Source organism: Drosophila mojavensis, unplaced genomic scaffold, assembly GCF_018153725.1.
Source record: "Drosophila mojavensis isolate 15081-1352.22 unplaced genomic scaffold, ASM1815372v1 contig_277, whole genome shotgun sequence".
NCBI lineage: Eukaryota > Metazoa > Arthropoda > Insecta > Diptera > Drosophilidae > Drosophila > Drosophila mojavensis.
Genome location: NW_025318822.1, coordinates 1,395,282 through 1,415,066, shown reverse-complemented (window position 1 = coordinate 1,415,066; position 19,785 = coordinate 1,395,282). Strand labels below are relative to the sequence as shown.

General features: G+C 36.2%; 1 protein-coding gene across 1 annotated transcript; it reads left to right on the top strand.

Moving 5' to 3' along the window:
• The first annotated feature begins 5,437 nt into the window (after positions 1–5,437).
• On the top strand, positions 5,438–12,085 carry LOC6574042 (myophilin). Its single transcript, XM_002000064.4, has 3 exons — positions 5,438–5,544; positions 11,308–11,628; positions 11,700–12,085. The coding sequence occupies exons 1-3, from the start codon at positions 5,539–5,541 to the stop codon at positions 11,880–11,882; spliced, it is 510 nt and encodes a 169-aa protein (XP_002000100.1). The 5' UTR covers positions 5,438–5,538; the 3' UTR covers positions 11,883–12,085.
• Positions 12,086–19,785: the final 7,700 nt, after the last annotated feature.

Here is a 19,785-nt window from a genome sequence, read left to right as displayed (position 1 = left end):
GCATGCAAGCCATCGCCCGCCCACCGCAGTCCCGCCCAGTGGGGCGCACAGTGGTGCGCATTATATATCATGGCTTATGTTTTGAATAATTTAGGGTAGCCTTTTTTTTTGCATTTTAAGAACAATTTTGCCAATGTAAAACGTAAAATGCAAAAATGCCAGCACTTGCTCCCCCGTCTCAGCCGACGAGCGTCAGTTGCATGTTGCAGCTGCTGTTGCCCAGCTCGAGAGCGAGCGAGAGGAGGCTATGCGAGCGTGTGGGCGGGAGCTAGTGAAATAGTCGCATAATGATGTCTACGATAAATTTTACAAATCCTCGAACAACTTGATATCCCCAGCCTTCGTCTGTCTTGTCCTTGCCTTGCCCTGTCCTGCCTTGGCAAGCTCTGTTGCCGCTGTCCTTAGTTTTATTTCATTTCGGGAAGCGACTGGAGCCGGAGCTGAGACACGAGAGCGAGAGCGACGTCGCTCTGGCAACCTTTAAAATATTTTTGCAATTTATTTACAAAGTACACTGTCACACACACACGCACAGACACTCGAATGCTTATACACTTAACAGCGCTCACATATGCAAAATAAAGTGATTACAAAGACGACACACAAACACAAACACACACACACACACGCACACGCACACACATTAGCTGAGTCGCCATCACCTACACTGAGAGTGGGATGCCAGCCCAAAGAAGGGTATTCTCCGAGGCAACACGGCAGGCAGGCTGCTTGGAGAGAAAAGAGCTCTTTCATGTTTATATTTTAATGCACTTGTATAAAAGACAAGCAAATTTCATTTGCATACGCACATATGTTTCATTGTGCTCTTCGTTCTGTGCGTTTGCTCTTCTTCAGGATCAAAGACTTTACTAATTGGAATTTTTAAGTTTACAGTTTATTTGGAAAAATCTGTATATATATGCTTATGTAGTATATCTAAAGTGTCGACAAATCGTGTATAGTTATAGTATAATATTAAATTAATATCTGTTAGTATTCATTCCAGTTCACAATTCAATAAGCCACAGAGTAACTGAAAAGTTAATAAAAAGAAAACACAGATACACAATAAAATTAGCTATTTTTTAAATTGGCACAAAGCATAACAAAACATGTATATATAGACACATGTATATGCATGTCGCGAATGTAGTGAATTTGTATTTATTGATCCCGCAGCCAGTCGGCAACATATGGCAGCTGTCGTGAAAATTGTGCTAGAGCATAAAAAAAAGATAGAAAGAACTGTGCGTGGGCCTGCGGCGGAAATGGGTGGCAAATTTTGAGAATAAACACAGCAAAATGTTTACTAATAGCCAAAACATGATACAACAAATTGTTTACTCGCTGCAGTTTCGCGGAATGGGGAGACAAAAGTGCGGCCCAAATCTACAATGCAAATGGTGCGACTTATTGGTAAACAGCCTGGGGTAAAATCTAATATAAAGGCCTGGCTGAACAGCAGATACAGATACATTTACACACACAGATACAGATACGGAAAATGTTGCCTCAAGTAACACAGCAAACTCTAATTTATGCAAACACAAATATCTGTGTGTACGTGTGTCACACATATACATATACATGTATATGTATATATATTTATGTATTTACATATATGAGCTTAGATCGTAAATTGTTTGCGTGTTGCCTGCAGCTTGCATATATTGCAGCTATCTTTTATATTTTTTAATATTTATTCAAGTATTTTACTGGACTTGCAGCTCCGAGAGGAGAACCAAACAGCAGCGCAAACTAAAATCTAACAAATAAAAGTTGCTTAGCTGTGAGTGCTACAGTAGAGCATACCCTTTAAGTCCTGAATGAAGTAATCTAAAAAGATCATTTGAAATATTCCATAATTTAAAGTAAATATTTGGTATATTCGTACATACATAAAAAAAAATAAATAAATAAATAAAAAATAAAAAAAAAAATATATATATACATATATATATATATATAAATAGATTTATTTATTTATGTACTATTAATATTATAATAATAATTAATATATATTTATTGTTATTTATAAATTATATATATTTTTAGAATATAATTTTTATTTATTTTATTTCTCAACTATGAATTTCGTATTTAAATTCAGAACAAATTTCTTTGGCAATCTGTCAGCTGTCAATCAGAAATATGTTCCTCAACTGTGTTGCACGCTCCATTCCCCATTCAATTTCAATGGGTATGCGAATACCGCACCAGATATGCCCGCGAAATTATTCAAATTGAAAATTTTACGTCTTGCAGTTGCTGGCGCCGGCCAGAGATAAACATTCGCACCCAGCATGGTGAGTGGAGAGTGCTGAGGGGGGGGGAATTATTTAGTCGCAGCTCGAAAGAAAAGGCCACACTGCATAAGTCAGCAGATAGTGCCAGCAGCAACAACTATGGGGCTTACTTGAATTTAAATTCGCATCTTGATGCTAAATATTGGACAGGGCAAAACCGTTATGCCCTCTATCTGGCCCTTGCGGCGCAGCTGTTTGTATAATGTGATAGTTTCTCGTAGATATATATAAATGGAAGCTCTGCTGTTTGATGGGCCATTTAAAAGCTGTTTGTTATTTACTCAATTGATCTATTGGCACTTTTTATGTTCTTTCTATTGAATACAAAATTTTGAGTTCTTTCAGTATTTAATTTAATTTTCCAAATAGCCAAATTTAAGAATTTTAATAGACTTTATTTTCAACAAACATAAATATTTCCAGTTTTCGACTCGTGAAAACAAAATGGAAAATCTATATGCACTTATTCAGTTCTATACAGATGGTGCCAAAAATATCTGTGGCTATGGCCCTTGCTCAATTGACCTCGATACAAGTGCGGTTTTCCTTGGGCATAATTATCGACAAATATCGTAGCGCGGAGACAGGAGGGGCGAGCGCTGTGCAGGGCTTTGTTTTCTTTTCTGTTTCCGTCTCTTGTTTGTATAGCCAATTTGTTCTCTTATTTATGAGCAACAGTTGTTTGTATTAAGCAAAAGCACAAGGCAGCTGCTGACCGACTTAAATACCCTGGCATTAGGGAGTGATTAAAAGTATTTCGATACATTTCACATAATCGAAATTGAAATATGTGCAATAAATATTTTAGAGAGTTACAAGTATTTTAACATTTATTTTAACATTTACTTATATTTTATAAAGAATTAAGTTATCTACTTAATTCTGTTTTTTCTAATATAACGTGATTTTATGTCTGATTTTTAAATACATTAAGCAGAATAGAGCATTTGCATAGTCAGACTATACAATATATATTTATACTTTATTCATAGTTTTTAATGTTTTTATAAATCAAATACTTTTTACAAAAATATTTTTGCTGGCTTTTTTGGGTCGCATCAAACAAACAAACAGACAGACGTATCGCCACTTGTCAGATCGGCATACATAAATTTATATATGTATGTGTATATATAGAGATGTTTGTAGGTCGCCCACGTGAACGCCTTCAGTTTGACACACAAGCGTGCATAGCCATACATACACACATCTTCACACACACATGAGCTGGCACTGAGCGCTGAGTCGCTCAATTAATTTTGATTGCAGCCTTGGCAGCTGTTGGCCACAATCTATGTATGAAAATTCCATTACGTAGGTGTTGCTTTCAAATTTGTTTTCCTCGCCCTTTTGCATTTTCATTAAAAATGGTTTGGTCTAAGTCAAAAGAATTATGCCTAATTTATGTCACTTCAGCGTAAAGTTCAATTTTATAAATATTATTAAAATGTACGTTTCCGTAATGTTTCAGATTGCCTTGAGAAAGTTTCATTTGGGCAAGAGATTTTAAGGCAAACCCAAGTTAAACTCATAAATATATGTAATCCTTTGACGTGACTCTTAAGCTTTTATGCAAGAAACTGGAGATTTTTCAAGTGGAAATCTCTGGAGCTTAACGTAAATATATATGCTATAAATAAATACTACAATTCATCTCAATATGTAAATAAAAATACGCATATGCCATAAGTATATGAATTCGTTCGAGCCGAAAAACCCAATCTGAATTTACTTGGAAGCAGATGCTCGTTAGTTTGCACTGCGGTTCATTGATGGCCTTATCTCCAATGAAAAATAAATAAAAAACAAAATGATGTCCATGAATCAAGTCATAATGCTAGAACTCACCACTCACAACTATATCAACAGCATTTCGCCTCGGTTCAGTTTGATGTTTCATTGAAATTGAAAAATTGTTGCGGGCCACCGACGCCCAACAATAGCAGCAAGCAAATAGATATATTTCAGCTTGGATAGAAAATAAACGTCAGAGGTGTGAAAATTTATGTGCTTCAGGTGGTAGATGAAACGAATGTGCCTCCAGATGCTTTGTTTATATTTGTTTGTGAAAGTATCTCAAAATATGCTCAATGGCGACGCACTTCAACTTGAACTTGATCAAAATGTTTTGCTAGATAATTTAATTGCTTTCAAATAAACAAATGGAATGACAAAGTTCCAGCACCTCGTTGGCATGCCCCTGTGTGTGTGTGTTTGTGTGAGCGTGTGGGTGTGTGTTTGTGTAGACCTGGCTGGCAAGCACCTCTGCAATATGTTTACATTCAGCGAAATGGTTGGCATTTCTGAATGTCAGAGAAAACTTTTAATTGAAATTACAAGTTTATTCGCGCGGCCTTCATGTGGAGCGCGTCCATTTGGCTGAAATGAAGCGTGAACAGCAAGAAATTTGCCATAAGCAAAAAGCAAATTGACGCATTTTTTCGCTAAGTGACATTCAAGAAAAAAGTGCCATAAAAATATACGAATTCAAAGTCAACGTCATCTCTGAAATTAGCTGCAAGTGTGAGAAACGTGCGCTAATTAATCAAAAATATGCAATTAGTTAGAAGCTGCAGCAGATACTATATGTATGTATATATGTATGTATAATATACCTGAACTTGACATCTGACAGAGGCGCCCACGCACAAACATTTCCCAGTATCTATCAGATACAAATGAGCACTCAGTACATGGCAATTTGTTGGCAAATTGCTGTCGATTTGTGGGTGGGGCAGAAAAGCGAAAGGAAAATAGTTTTCGTTTTCTGGCATTAGATGTTGCCACACTTCTACATAATTTCATATTTTTGTAATAGTTTATTGCTATTGTTGTTGGGGCTGTGACGTCATAAAGAGCTTCCGCTGCTCATATCTATATTTGTTTGTCAGCCTTGTGTGCCTCCTACATTGGCTTTATTTCTGGCGATTTTGGCATTCGAGAAACAGTCGAATCGGCGTCTAGTGCCAAACACTGCGTTGGCGTTGGCGTCGCTGCTGGCGTCGCTGCCAACGCGTCGCGTCGTCGCTATCAGCATCGCTGCTGGCAGTGGCATTAGGCTAACCTAAAAAAAAAAACACATTTTCAGCATTTTCCTAAATTATCTCTGGCCTCTTAGGATAAATGGAAAACTGTTTCAGCAACTTGCGTCAGTCGAAAATTCAATTTTGATCGCAAAAGTCGCGCATAGCTCAGCAGATTCAATTTTGCATTTTTCAAACCAAACAGAACAATGGCTGTAAGTGTTACAACAAACAAAATAATTTATTATGGACAAAATTGAAAACAAGTATCAAGAAGAAAATAAAAATTAAAAAATTAAATACGAAATAAAAATAAAAATAAATTTAAAAATTAAAATAAATTATAAAAATAAAAATTATAACAAATTAATATGCAAATTTATTGATATTTTCAATTCGAGTGTGATTTTTAATAATTGTTGCTGTTGCTGTTTTTAGTTCATCGATCTTAATAATGTCAGTTTTAAATATATAAGTGGACATTTGTAAAAGAATTAAAAATAAATGTTTATTTGAAGTTTAATAAATCGCCTTAGTGAATACTCACAGATCAAAGATATATGTATGTTTGGACACGAACTTCTAGACTTTTCTCAAAATTGAATAATTACATTACTTTAATATTAAATTATATTAAATATTATGAATAATTAAATGAGCTCAACAAAAAGTGTGGAAGATATTTCGAAATAATTAAATATAATATTAATATAAACAAATTTTACGTTATTGATAAATCATATATATACGTATATGAGTACATATACATGTAAAAATATTTCCGATTATTATAATAAATTTCAATTAATTGATTTAATTATTTGGCATGTAAATTTCAAGTGAGAGCAGTTTAAAATTGAAACATGATGCAATGGCCTCTGTAGGCCAGCACTTTGCTTATTTACATTTAAATATTTACACACAAAAGCAATTATGTGAATATAATGCATATTTTATTGTTTAAATTTCATTAAAGTCACGTACTGATGAAAATTGTAAGCAATTTAAAAATACAACAAACCGTTGAAGCGATACACTATGTACTAGAATGGCATATGAATCGAGTTTCTTTGTTCTTCCCATTGAGTCAATTTCGAAATATCTTCTATAAGTATAAATCTAAATATGCAAATGATGTATGTTTTCTAATTCAATCTGAGTGATCAAATATTTCTAGTTTCAATATACTTCCATAGTGCTAGACTTTGGCTCACTCAATTAGGCATCGAGCATGGTCATATCTCCTGATTATTTTAATTTGAATGCGAAATCACATTTAATTAGTACCATAAGCGAATATTTCAATTGATTTTTGTTTAATTAAGTAAGCAATTATAGGCGCACACAAATGCAAGGCATGCAATGTTTGGGAATTCAATTAAAAACTTTTATTGATTAAATATTTAAACAGTCAATTAACAATAAATACAGAAGCGACCTTTGCATTGCTCGCCGCATGCCCGTGCCATTATACATACATATATGAGCTATGTTGAGCCACCCACACACTGGGCAGCTGCTGTGGCTCATAATTCACACTCATATATCATTTTTGCGCCTCTTCGCTTTTTTGCTTTTGTTTATGAAAATAAAAAATCACTTTGTTGACATTTGGGCCCTGGGCTGGGGCCAGCAACTGCCCCCTGTAGGCTTATTACACCTACCAGTCGGAAGAGATAAATCGTTAGCTCTCTGAATGAGTTCGTTGTGGAACATGTCAGGCGTCATTGCGTCAGCAGAAAATCTAATATGCGATTTATAAATAGTAGTTTGAGTAAAAAGTAGAGTTGGGAAATGTAGTATTTGTAAATAGTAGTGTTGGTAAATAGTAGTATCAGTAAATACTGGTAAATAGTAGTATCAGTAAATAGTAGTGTTGGTAAATAGTAGTGTTGGTAAATAGTAGTATCAGTTAATATTGGTAAATAGTAGTATCAGTAAATAGTAGTGTTGATAAATGGTAGTTTTGGTAAATAGTAGTATCAGCAAATAGTAAAGTTTCTTGACTTTTATTAATATATGTATATAAAAATTTTCTTTTTCATTTTAATGAAATAAATTTAAGAAGAATTGCGGATAATTTTTGAATTATTTTGTTGTTATAAACTTGACAAAAAATGGGATGTAAATCTACAAATAAAATAAAATAAATTTAAATGCTGAAGACAAAAATATATTAAAATATTAGTAATGCTTCAAATATTATGAAAATTTAAATAAAAAAGATACGTATTATTAAAAGAATATATTTACTTTTGATATGAGTTTTTGATTTACTAATTAGTTATTTTATCAAATATTTTATTTCTTTTTGTATTTAAGAGATCGCATTATATTTTAAATGTATATGTATAAAAATTTGTTTATTGCTTTGCTTATTTTGTTTATTGTTCACAAACAACATGTTGCACAGCAAGGACGAACCAGGAAAATTATTGACCGGCATCTGAAAAATTCAATGGCAACAATCCAAATACAATATAAAAAGTTTTAATACAAACATTAAATGTAATTCTGGCTGTTAACACATAAACTGCTTACTATGTGTACAGTGGAGCCTGCTCTGTGTAGACATTCACAATGTGAGCACTCTACAGCTCTGGCTGAAATTATGCTAAGCGAAAAGTATGAAATTTCTTTAGCCGGAAAGGAATCATAAATCTTTAATAGATTTGCTCACTGACACATTCGAGGCGATCGTATATACCCGCTTTAAATTCGACCAAGCCAATGTTATAATGGCCTGAACGGTCTGCTTAGTCGTGTGGGCGCCGAATGCACATTTTTATTTCATTTGCTTGGTTGGTTAATGTTGGGTGGCGGTCGCCAATTGGCACTGCTCCAAATGACAAATTGAAATAATAACAACAACAATAACAAAGCAGCAACAACAACAGCAACAAAGCAACATCAACACTTTTTGGCGCCCAGAAAAAAAAAAAAAATTATAGAGAAAAAGAGCGCAAAAATGAACGTTTATCTTTTTGTTGAAATGAAAATTTTTATTTATGCCAGCGGCCGAAAAAAGGCAAACAGCTGAAAAAAACTGAAAACTGAAAAGAGAAAACAGAAAACTGAAAACTGAAAAGTGTAAAGCGAAAACGGGTCGCCAGCCAGCAGAAATTGGGGGTTATTTGAAGGTCACGGCTGCTGTCCATGTACCCAGCATCAAGGCAATGCCAGTTGGTCTCGCACACAGGGCGTGTCAAATGCATGCAGAATTCTGTGGAATTCATATTTGATAAAGTTTTGAGAACTATGGAAAATGTACAAATTATAAGGCATGCCTTTGTGCTGACTATTTAAGAGAGATGCAAGCAAAATAAATTCCCAAGCGAATTGAATAAACTTATTTTAAATAAATTGATAGAGCCACATGTGTATTTTTAAACATCATTGAACTCGATTTAACATCTTTAAAATTACATACAAACACTTTAAGTATATACAAAAATCAGTTAAATTATTAAGGTATTTTATTTACCTTGAAGGCTAACTGCCAAGTATAAACTCTTCATTATTATGATAATTCGTTATTGAATCAATATATCTCAAACGTAAATTTGACTGCTAAGAACTTTGACTTGGTTCTTTGCAAAGTTGAATAATTCATAAATCAAATGAAAAACAAATAATTGCAATGTATAATTAATATACTAAATTCAATTATGATTTAATTAAATTTTTATTAAGCATATATAAGCTGAGAATATTATTATGTGTAAATTTAATTATAGCGCTGAGTCTTCTTTTAATTATTGCATCAATGAATTGAAATTAACTGGGCAATTTTCATTTCGTATTTTTGAGCTGCTCTCATGAGACTCTTGAAGCTCGATAGCTGCAACCCTTGAATAAATAAATATGCTCATAAATTACAGCGTAATTCTCAGTAATTCAACGACTCGTTATATGCTGCTGCACTTATCGGATCACTATCTCTGTGAAAAGCTGTCTGTGAAATTGTGAATAACAATAAAAGTAGCAGCAATGAAATAAAATTGAACATTGGAAAAACAATTAATAATTGCAGAGCTACAACAACAGCACTCTCGTTAGTTTCGTGTTTGTGTATTCAATTAAAAATTAAAAGCAAAACAAAAAAGGGCAAGAGCACACCGAACACCCCACCCAGCCACCCACCCAACTCCGTCAATTCGCAGAAATTAAAATCGAAGCCTCAGCGAATGCAAATTGATGTGCAATTCATTAAAATGCCCTCGCTTCATTGGCGGCTATTTAAGCGTGGCTCTGCTCCAACTGAAATATCGACCCAACAAGCCCATAAATAAATAATATATGTATAAAATGTATTCCATATATATGTATATGCAGATGAAACGAATAATAACACAGAAGTATTGAAATGCAGCATTAATATTCGCAAAATATGGTAATGCATCAGTGCCGCCTGAGCCAACATGCATATAATAATAGCGACAACATAAACAACATACTTCAGTATGGAATTCTCAATTCAGCTTTACATTTTTCATTTATTATTTGTGCACTTTTATGCCTATGATCTACATATATTGTAATACATAGCAAAATATTGGCCGACTTTGAATCACTTCCACTTGTGAGCCCAACCCAATATTTGAAGTTTCGTGGACGGTTCGGTTTTTGACAGTGCGGGCAAAATTTATTTTAATTTCATGGCTGGCCACAAATCAAATGACAGCTTTCAATGTATGAATGAACAAGGCCACAATAATAACTAAAAATCACAACATTTTCGCCATAAATATGTATTAACAAATCCTGCTGCCATGGGAGTTCAATTCACATTGTTCAATCAGTCAATTGTTGCGTATACGCCATGCTGTTTAAATATCCAAAATGAAAATGAAGCCAGGCCGGGGGTTTAATTAGTCAAATTAATTAGATTTCCCTTGCTGTGCCACGTTGGGCAATTAATAAAGTATTGTCCACATCAAATAGGTCGTTTGAAGTTTCTGTAGCAGAGAATTAAGAATTAAGCTAAAATATTAAGTAAAACTGATTGATTCCTACTCTTATCTATATATTTAAGATGAGAGTAGTTCTATCATTGAGTGGGATTTATTTGTTGTCAACTCATCTTAGGCCGTCAGGCTGTCATATTATATTTGTATGTTTCTTGCAATGGATTAAAATTTATTATAAAATTACATTTACTTTAAATATTTCGATCTTTTATTTTGCTACTCTTCCTCTCTATATAAAATTTGATATATTTCGGGTTAGCTTTATGCAGAGATAATTGTTATGCGTTTTCTTAGAGCTCCTAGAGTTCCGAGGAAATCCTTTTAGCTCCGCCTACTTCTTTTCATAGGCCTAATTAGGGCCACAGGTCGCAAATGGAAAGGACGGACGCACTCTGCCAGTCACAAATCGACCCAAGCGAGGCGTTGCTCTCTCAGCCGGGCGCACAAAGTAAATTTCAATTAAACGGTTAGTGGCTTTGGCTGTCAGCGAAAAGTGTCACATAAACTGCGACGTCTGTGCGCGCTGGCCGCGGTTTCGGTTACGGTATCGCTTGAGCTTTTCACGTGGCTCGCCATTAAAATCGAAATTAATTAATTGGAAAATGAATGTACATTTATTCGTTTTCATTTTCGTTTTCATTTCCATTTCCATTCTCGTGCTTCACTTTGTTGTGGGCAAAGGGGAGATGCCCGCTGCCCGAGCTGGTTGCTTGGCTTAAGGGAAATTCACCCAAGGCTTAAAGCTGCCTGCGGACCGCAAGCTGCCTCATCGCACATTTTTGCTAAGTGCAAAAAAAGAAAAAAAAAGGGAAGCAAAATTAAGCCTCCATGCTGTTGACTTTCGGCTGAATGTGGGCAATCTGTGAGATTTGTCTGTTTTCTTTTAGACAATTGCGCGCAGTTTTTTCATTTGGGCTCGGGCGATTGAAGTGTTGCCAAATTGTCTGCAATTACTAGAGACTGATTGACGAGATACACAGCTAATGGCATCGTTTTACTCTATTGCAGCCACGCAACAAGGAACAAGAACAGGAGGTGCTCAACTGGGTCTTCGCCGTGCTCGGCGAGAAGGTGCCTAGCGGCCAGTATGAGGACATCCTCAAGGACGGCGTCTGGCTGTGCAAGCTGATCAACAAGCTAGCCCCCGGCTCCGTGAAGAAGATTCAGGAGCGCGGCACCAACTTCCAGCTGATGGAGAACATTCAGCGCTTCCAGGCGGCGGTCAAGAAGTACGGCGTGCCCGAGGAAGAGATTTTCCAAACTGCCGATCTTTTCGAGCGTCGCAATATTCCGCAAGTGACCCTTTCGCTCTACGCCCTGGGCCGCATTGTAAGTGACTGCCTGAAAGCCAAGCGGCACACCAAATTGCATTTCCGAATAATATAACTTCTCTTCGATAGACACAAAAACATCCCGAATTCACTGGCCCCACTCTGGGCCCCAAGATGGCCGAGAAGAACGAGCGCACCTTCACCGAAGAGCAGCTGCGCGCCCATGAGGGCGAGCTGAACCTGCAGATGGGCTACAACAAGGGTGCCTCCCAGGCGGGCCATGGCGGCTTCAGCAACACGCGCCACATGTAAAACGGCAATTAACACCCATGCACACGCATACGCACACACACGCCAATACCAATATCAACAATCACCCACGCAACTACACCAAAAACAAATTAGTTAAAAGAAAGTTGATTTGTACATTTATATTTTTGGCAACGCATCGCGGGCCACTCGGTAATGTAATTTATATAATATGAAATAAATAAATAAATTAATTTTAATATAAACATCAAGTTGCTCTCTGCCACGCAATGTACTTTGCTGCCTTCCCATTGGATTAGCATTATTCAGCTGTTAATTAGGAAAAACATGCTACGACCGCAGACGCAGCTGTCGCGCGGATTAAGTGGTTTTCACACACCCAATCGTACCTCTAAAGACCACATCCGAATAGAGTCGTACCCCAGCATCAACACCCATACACACATGGCGATGTATAGCATTATTTCTTTGTCTTCGGTGTGCCTGCTCGTTGCCCACCTGAGATTAAACAAATTACAATTTCAACGCCTGCCCTGACAACGATAAGCATAAGAAATGTCAAGGACATTTTTCTCTCTCTCTCCCTCCCTCTCTCTCTCTCTCTCACTGTATCTTTCTCTCGTTCAAATGCCCAGAGTATACTTTGCGAGAACTGATTGTGTGCACTGACAAAAACCAGAGCAAGTATATTGGAAGGGTTGAACAAAACAGTACAAATCTTGATTTGAGATTGTTATCAATATGGAAAAAAATTCAATTAAATTTATTTGTATTACTTAATTCATCAATATCATCATCATATCATATCATATAATCATATTTTAGAAAATAGAATATCATACATCTATAAATTTAAAATATCTAGTTCTTATTGAACAAAATAGGAAAAAAAAAGAAAAAAAAAAAATGAAAGTTAAGTTTCATTAGCTGTATTTTCACTGGCCTCCTTTCTATTCTAATTTATTATCGTATGCATGTGTTACAATTCTGAGACAGTATTAGTTACACTTTCTTTGTAACAGTGTACCCATCTTTTTTAAGGCCACACTAAAGGGCAAAACCGCCAACAGCGAGCTAAGTAAAGGTGACTAAACAAATATGCTATGCTAAGCGAATGGAAATTTTGCGTGGCTGGTAAAAGGTAATGCCACCTTATGGCGATTTGGAGCAATTCCTATATTCCCTAAGAGGGCTAGATAGAGAGAAAGAGAGAGAGAGAGAGAGAGAGAGAGAGGGAGAGAATAAGGGGGATAGACCGTGACCCAGTCAACTGTGTGTGCGTGCGAAAATTGTATTTAATTTCCACTTGTCGAGGGCAGAAACAAGCAAACGATGTGTTTGTATGAAATGAAATGGTCAATTTGACAGCCACCGACAGGTGTGTGTGTCTGTCGCTCTGTCTGTCTGTTAATGTGTGTATGACAGTTGTCAGTTTATCCCTGTCTTCGCTACACACCAGGGATAAACATTTAATTTTATTTATGTTGACAATTGATGCAACCAATAAGCACAGCAGTTCACAAACATACCAAATGCACACACACACCCACTCACACACATACGCACAAAGAGTATGCTATAAGCATAGACATGGCCAGACAAATGCTCATTATATTACAAATAGTTCTCTTCTCGTCTCGTTCCACAAAAGTTTTCTCTGATAGCAAAATTTATTGCTCAAAGCCGAAGCTGACAATGAGAATTGTTGACTTTCTCCGCTTGCTGTGTGTGTGTGTGCTTAGCATCTGTGGGCGTAGTATGAACAAATTGTTTTTGTAGCTGTTGGTCAATTTGTTGCATTTGTCTAATTTATGTATGTAGTAATATTTTTTCGTCCGCTCAATGATAATTTATTATATTTTTTATTAATAGCGATGGCATTGCACTGAAGTGCTTTGTTTTTGAACGATATACCCTGTAGTTAAGCAGCGAGGCATTCATTTCCTTGCAAAAATAGAGACAGGCACCTATATACGATATACATATGTGTTTTCCTCTATTTTCTCTCTTAAACTTGAAAAACTACAACAATTAAAGTTTTGATTCATTTATTTTTTTTATAATATCCAACATAGGGTAGCTCTAGTCTTCCCTGTTTTAACTACCATTATTATATTACTATTCATATATTTAGTGCCGCTTTATCGTATTTATTTTATTTCATTAAACTGATGCATTGTTGCTGTGATTATATGCTTAAAAAATTGTCATAAATCATTTGAATTAATTTTTTGTTTGTTTAGAAATTAATGGCTGCACGATTTTTGTTTTGTTTACTTATTGACTTTCTCTCCCGATAAAATTTATTTGGCAATTTTATTGTCATTATTGTCACAATTATTTATCACAAATATTTACAAGTCATAAATAATATTTTAGCCATATTTACCATTCATTGTTTACTCAACACTTGAATAAATTAAATGCCAAAACTTCCTTTAGATTTTCCTGTTTTTAATTAAAGAATAAAAAATAAGAAGACTTCTCTCCCATTTGAAATATTAATAAATATATATATCAAATTAATATTCAAGCTTCTAACCATGTTTTTTCCTTGGGTTGGATATTTTAGCCACAATTTCCAATTTACCGTTGCCTTGGCAACAACTTGGCCTGATATTAATAGAAAGCTGATGCCAGCACTCGCACTTTATGATCTGTTTAATTTCTATTTTGGCTTATCTCTGCAGTTTGGCTAATTTCACTTCCTATTATAGTGGTTTTTAGCATTTCGCCTGTCCAGTTCGTTGGCTGCCTAAGCTTTATTTGTTGGTTATAAGTTCTAACGAATTCTCCAAAGAAACACAGGCAAGCACAGGGTGTGGTGGCAGAGGTGCATGAGGGGGCGAGGGGCTGGCAATCAGGCCAAAGTTAATGGCAGCAACAAATACAATGGCAAATACAGCTGTTTTCTTTATTATTATTTGGCTTAAACATGCAAGGGCATTTATTTTGTGCTAGCCACATTGCAGTTGTTTTCGGTGATGCGGTTAGCAGAGCAGCTCAGCTCTCAGCGCTCCGAGCTCCGAGCTAACACAAAATATTTCTACCTAATTGCTGAAACTTTGTAACAATTTATAGCTGCAATGCGGTGGTTAAACTTTAGCTACAAGCGATTTCGATACTTCACTCCCCCCTCGTTGCACAGTAAATGAAACAGTTTATATCGAGCAGAAACTCGACATATATATGTATATATATTTTTTTTTTGCTTATTGTCGCTTTCGTTGAAGCGTTAGCAGAGGTGCGTACAGTTCTTAAGCGGATTGTGGGCGACTGGCACTTGGAGCACCGCATTTGTGATCTGCACAAAGCCGAATATTCGCCAGGACCTGCAAATGGGCGCAAGCACTTCAAACATATTTCAAGCTCAATTGCACCGAGACCTCGGACTGTAAACAAGGGACTGTGGCAAATGGCACCAGAGCAAGCGCATTAAACAGTCATTCGTAACCTACATAGCTCCATCTCCCCCTCTCTCTTCTCTCTCGCTCTCTATCGCTCTCTCCCTCACTCCCTCTTCCCGTTTCACTCTGTTAGTGCTCAGGCGACCCGGGCTATAATTGCCAGCCAACTTGCTTGTTGCAATCATAATAAGCCCAGAAGCAGAACCACAACGAAAGCCCGGAACCATAGTCGAGGTTGCACTTGTATTTCTTGTTGTTGTTGTTGTTGTTGTTACTGTTGCTGTTTCTGCTGTTGTCCCAACTCCAACTGCGCCAAACGCCAGTTAAGAGTCTTAGCAACAAAACCAAAACCAGGCAACAAATCCATGTACCAACTGAATACGCCGCTGTTGACCGACCACCAAATGCCCTACGAATCTCGAAAGCAGAGTGAGAGAGAGACAGAGAGAGAGAGAGAGAGAGAGATTACGTGACACTGAATATATCTCGGTGAAACTTAAAAAGTGCTCCAATAGGGAGATATTTTTGATATGATAATAAGAGTATATTATATATATAATATACTATATATAATATATATATCTATATATGTATATAGTAAAAGTGATATTATATTATTATGATTATTATATCAACATTTTGATATGATTGAAAAGCAGACAAAATTTATAAAGTCAACGATGATTAGTTGACCCCAACTAATATTGTTTCTGTGTTCATCATGCTCCAATGAAAATGGGTAAAATAAAAATGAATTTTTGACAGACAGCAGAAGTAGAAAACTCTCAGAGTTGAAGCAATATGTAAATGTAAAATATCAAATATCTGAACAAAGCTGAAGAGATAAAAAATGTTATAAGTATAGGAAACCGAAAATGTTTATTAGTTAGTTTTTTTTTTCGATGCCAGAAATTCACATATGTATTTACATTTGCTTTTGGGCTACTGCATACATCTGCCGTACAGCTCTGTTGCCACAGGGAATACAGGAGCACACACACACACAAACTTATACGAGCGTACACACAATTTTTGGGGCAGAACATTCATTAAAATTCGCGCAGTTCTGCTGTGGCCAGCGTGCAGCATACAAAAATGATTTGTGCCTGCATAAACTGAGCAAATTTGCACTACAAATTGACTTGTTACACACACACACACACACACATGGCCGCACACACACTCACCTGTGTGCTTGATTGTTATCCGTTGTGGCATTTTGCTGCCGCCTCCTGCTAATCCTATAGCCAAGCAGAGTTGGGACCTGCACATTTGGCGTTTGTCTAATGCCAATAAATCATGAAATTCTTTTGCTGAGCATATTAATAATCTAGAGACAGCTTATGACTTGATTTATGCGTGGGACGTTTTCTTTTTTTTTTTTTTCTTTCTTTTCGTTTTCAATAATCAAAGCTCAGCACTTCAGCTTTAAGGTAAGAAATTGGCTTTTTTCATTTTCAAGTGACTTTTGACATTTTTATCGATATATTTTTTCGTTTCATTTATTCGATTTATTTTTAAGTCCCGACCGAATATAAATTACTGTAAACGCCTTGTTGACTTAATATGTTTTATGTTTTTATACCCTGAACCCATTTTCAATGGGAAATCAGGGTATAATGGTTTTGTTGAAATGTATGTAACAGGCAGAAGGAGGCGTGGCAGACCCCACAAAGTATATATATATTCTTGATCAGGGTGACGAGCTGAGTTGATTTGGCCCTGTCCGTCTGTCTGTCCGTCTGTCCGTCTGTCCGTATGTATGAACGCGTCGATTTCAGAAGATATAAGAGCTAGAGACTTCAAATTTTTTTTAAAATGTCCGTAATTACAGCGCGCATATCAAGTTTATCATTAAAAATCGATAACTCATCTCGATCTTTTTTATCGATAAAAAACCTTATCGAAACCCAGTTATAAAATTATATCTTCTACACCTTTATTGCTAGAGTCTCCAAATTTTTAATGTATGCTTATATGCAATTTATACAATTTCGGTTTTTGTTAAAATTTACCCCCACCTCTAAATTCACCCCCTCACCCTCACTTTTGTAAAAAGCGTATTTCAAATACTAGAGACTTGTGCAATTACATGCATATTCATGTAATAATCATAATCTAAAAGTTTCATGAAGATCGTACGTCCATAAAAAAAGTTATTAAACAATTAAGTTCTCATAGTAAGCGCACACTGCAGCCCATGCGTGTTTATGCGTGGTTGCTTGTGTGTGTATGTGTGTGTGTGTGTGTGTGTGTATGCGTTTGTGTATGTATGCGTGTGTGTGTGTATGTGTGTCTGTATGCGTGTGTGTGTATGTATGCCTGTGTGTGCGTACGTGCGTATGTGTGTGTGTAAGTGTGCGTGTTTCTTGTGTAAGCTGAAAGTCGCGAAAAAGTATTGAAATATCTATTGCTCCAAGGGTTCAGGGGATCTCGTAGTCGAGCAGTCTCGACTAGAGCTTTCTTACTTGTTAGTTTTAAAAGAGGCCATTTGAGTTACTAATGAAATATATATAGCATACCTTTTCTTATCATTTCCCATACAAATACATAACATACATGAAACTGGCTCGATTGAAAGGAGAGCAGTTCTCAATTGTTCTCAAATTTCTTGACGTTACATCGTACGCACATGCGGTTCATGCAACAATTTTAATTAATCCCATTTGGTGAGCTGCGTGCATGGTAATGTTATTCTTATTGCACGTAATTACAATTGACTGTGCACTCTCGGGGTTTCCATGGAGTTCGGAGCTCGTTAATTGCATTCAGTGGTTCGGCGATATTTGCAACTGAATCTGCTTAACGTTGGCCAAAAGAATTGAAGCTGTTGCGGTGCATCGAGCGATTGTATCCCATATGGTACCCGCGCCTGCTCTCAAAGAGTTTCTGGTATTCACAAAGGTATTCATTATGGGCCCGAAAGTGAATCAATGTTCAGCTGATTTAAGATTGAATTACCGTTTCAAACAGTATGGAAAATATTTAAGCAACTGCTGCCTGGCGATGCATCGATTCATTTTAATCTCTGACTGTCATTCGCTGAATCAAAGCCACAATTCAATTTAATTCAGAGTCCAGTGGCCACTGTCGTAATATGTGCAGGCGTTGGAAGCCTTGACAACCTCAAGATCCGCTGACATTTATTGCCCTCAATAAATTTACAATTAACGCGCTGAGCCCGCCGAGCCCTCCCTGAAGCCCGCCAGCCGAGGCCGAGCTGGGCTCATCTATTTTAATTGTAATTACGTGGGGGAAAAGGATTTACATTGAATGTCAATGTGCAAACGGCTCTCGTAACTCGTCAACAATTGCCTCAGCTCTAAATATACTCGCATATGCAGTGCTAGGCCACTGAACACAGTTCAGCATCATTTGCATTCATCCGGCAAAATCTGTTTCAGCGAGCCAAATTCGTTATTGAAATGCGCTCTTTCGATGCCGAATTCAAATTGATTTATCTGCTCATTTCGTAATGTGCTAATAATTGCTTGGCCCATGTGAATTCAATGAATTTCTCTGTGATTTATCTGACATGTAAACATTTTCATGAATATTAATTTAGCGGAATAGCTAATAACTTGTATTTTTTATAACCAATTCATTGTCATTGATCTAAAATAAATTATTTAATTTTTTTTTTTTTATATTTTTGATATTTTGTATATATGTATTATTTTTGTTAGCCCATATATATTTTATATTATTACTTATATATTTTGATATATTTATATTATTTGTTTAGACTTTGTCCTTTATATTTACAATGATTAAATTGACTCTGCTGGAGTTGACCTTTTATACAAAGTCATATTCATGTTATCCATATATCACTTATCCACGTACCAAAGACATAAAACATGTTCTCAAGTCACAAGTGAATTAAATTCGCACAGACCCAACAGACTTGCAACTGCGCCAGGATTGAAGACTAAAATATTAGTTAGGGTAGAGCTTGGCACTTGATGCCGTGCTTAGTCAAACAGCTTTCCTTGCTTGGAGCAGAGCTGGTAAAGTATTTCATGGCAAGTCTGACTGCACATTGGTGCTTTTCCCGCTGCAATTGCAGCTATCAACAAGCCAAGTACAAGCGCGCGTGATAATCCTGTGCTACACGCTGATAACTTGGCAGTGGAATGGCTGACAATTAGGCAGGCGAATGCTAAGGGCTTAAAAGATCCGACAACAACGACTGTGAATGTTGCTACATGTGGTCTTTAATAAGATATTTATTAGATTCAAGATTCACAAGAGTTATTCCAAAATATGTAGAAGTTGAAAACAAATTTTTACAATCGAAATTGAATTTAATTTCCATATTATAATTTAATTCCTTGAATTTAATTTCCATATTATAATTTAATTCCTTATAAGAAGATTCCCAATATGCTCAAAGACACAAGCGTAGCGCATCGAGTGAGTTTTATCACTCACATTCCATCAAAAGCCACTGCACGTTGCAATTCTCGTGTTCAGCCATCAATGAAATGCGCTCGCTTTATCTCCCATCCTTCCACCCTTTCACTCTCACTCTATTT

Excerpts from the sequence above, each read along its gene's own strand:
- LOC6574042 (XM_002000064.4), top strand. Across the intron at positions 11,629-11,699 it reads TCTACGCCCTGGGCCGCATT|ACACAAAAACATCCCGAATT; the intron begins GTAAGTGACTGC and ends TCTCTTCGATAG.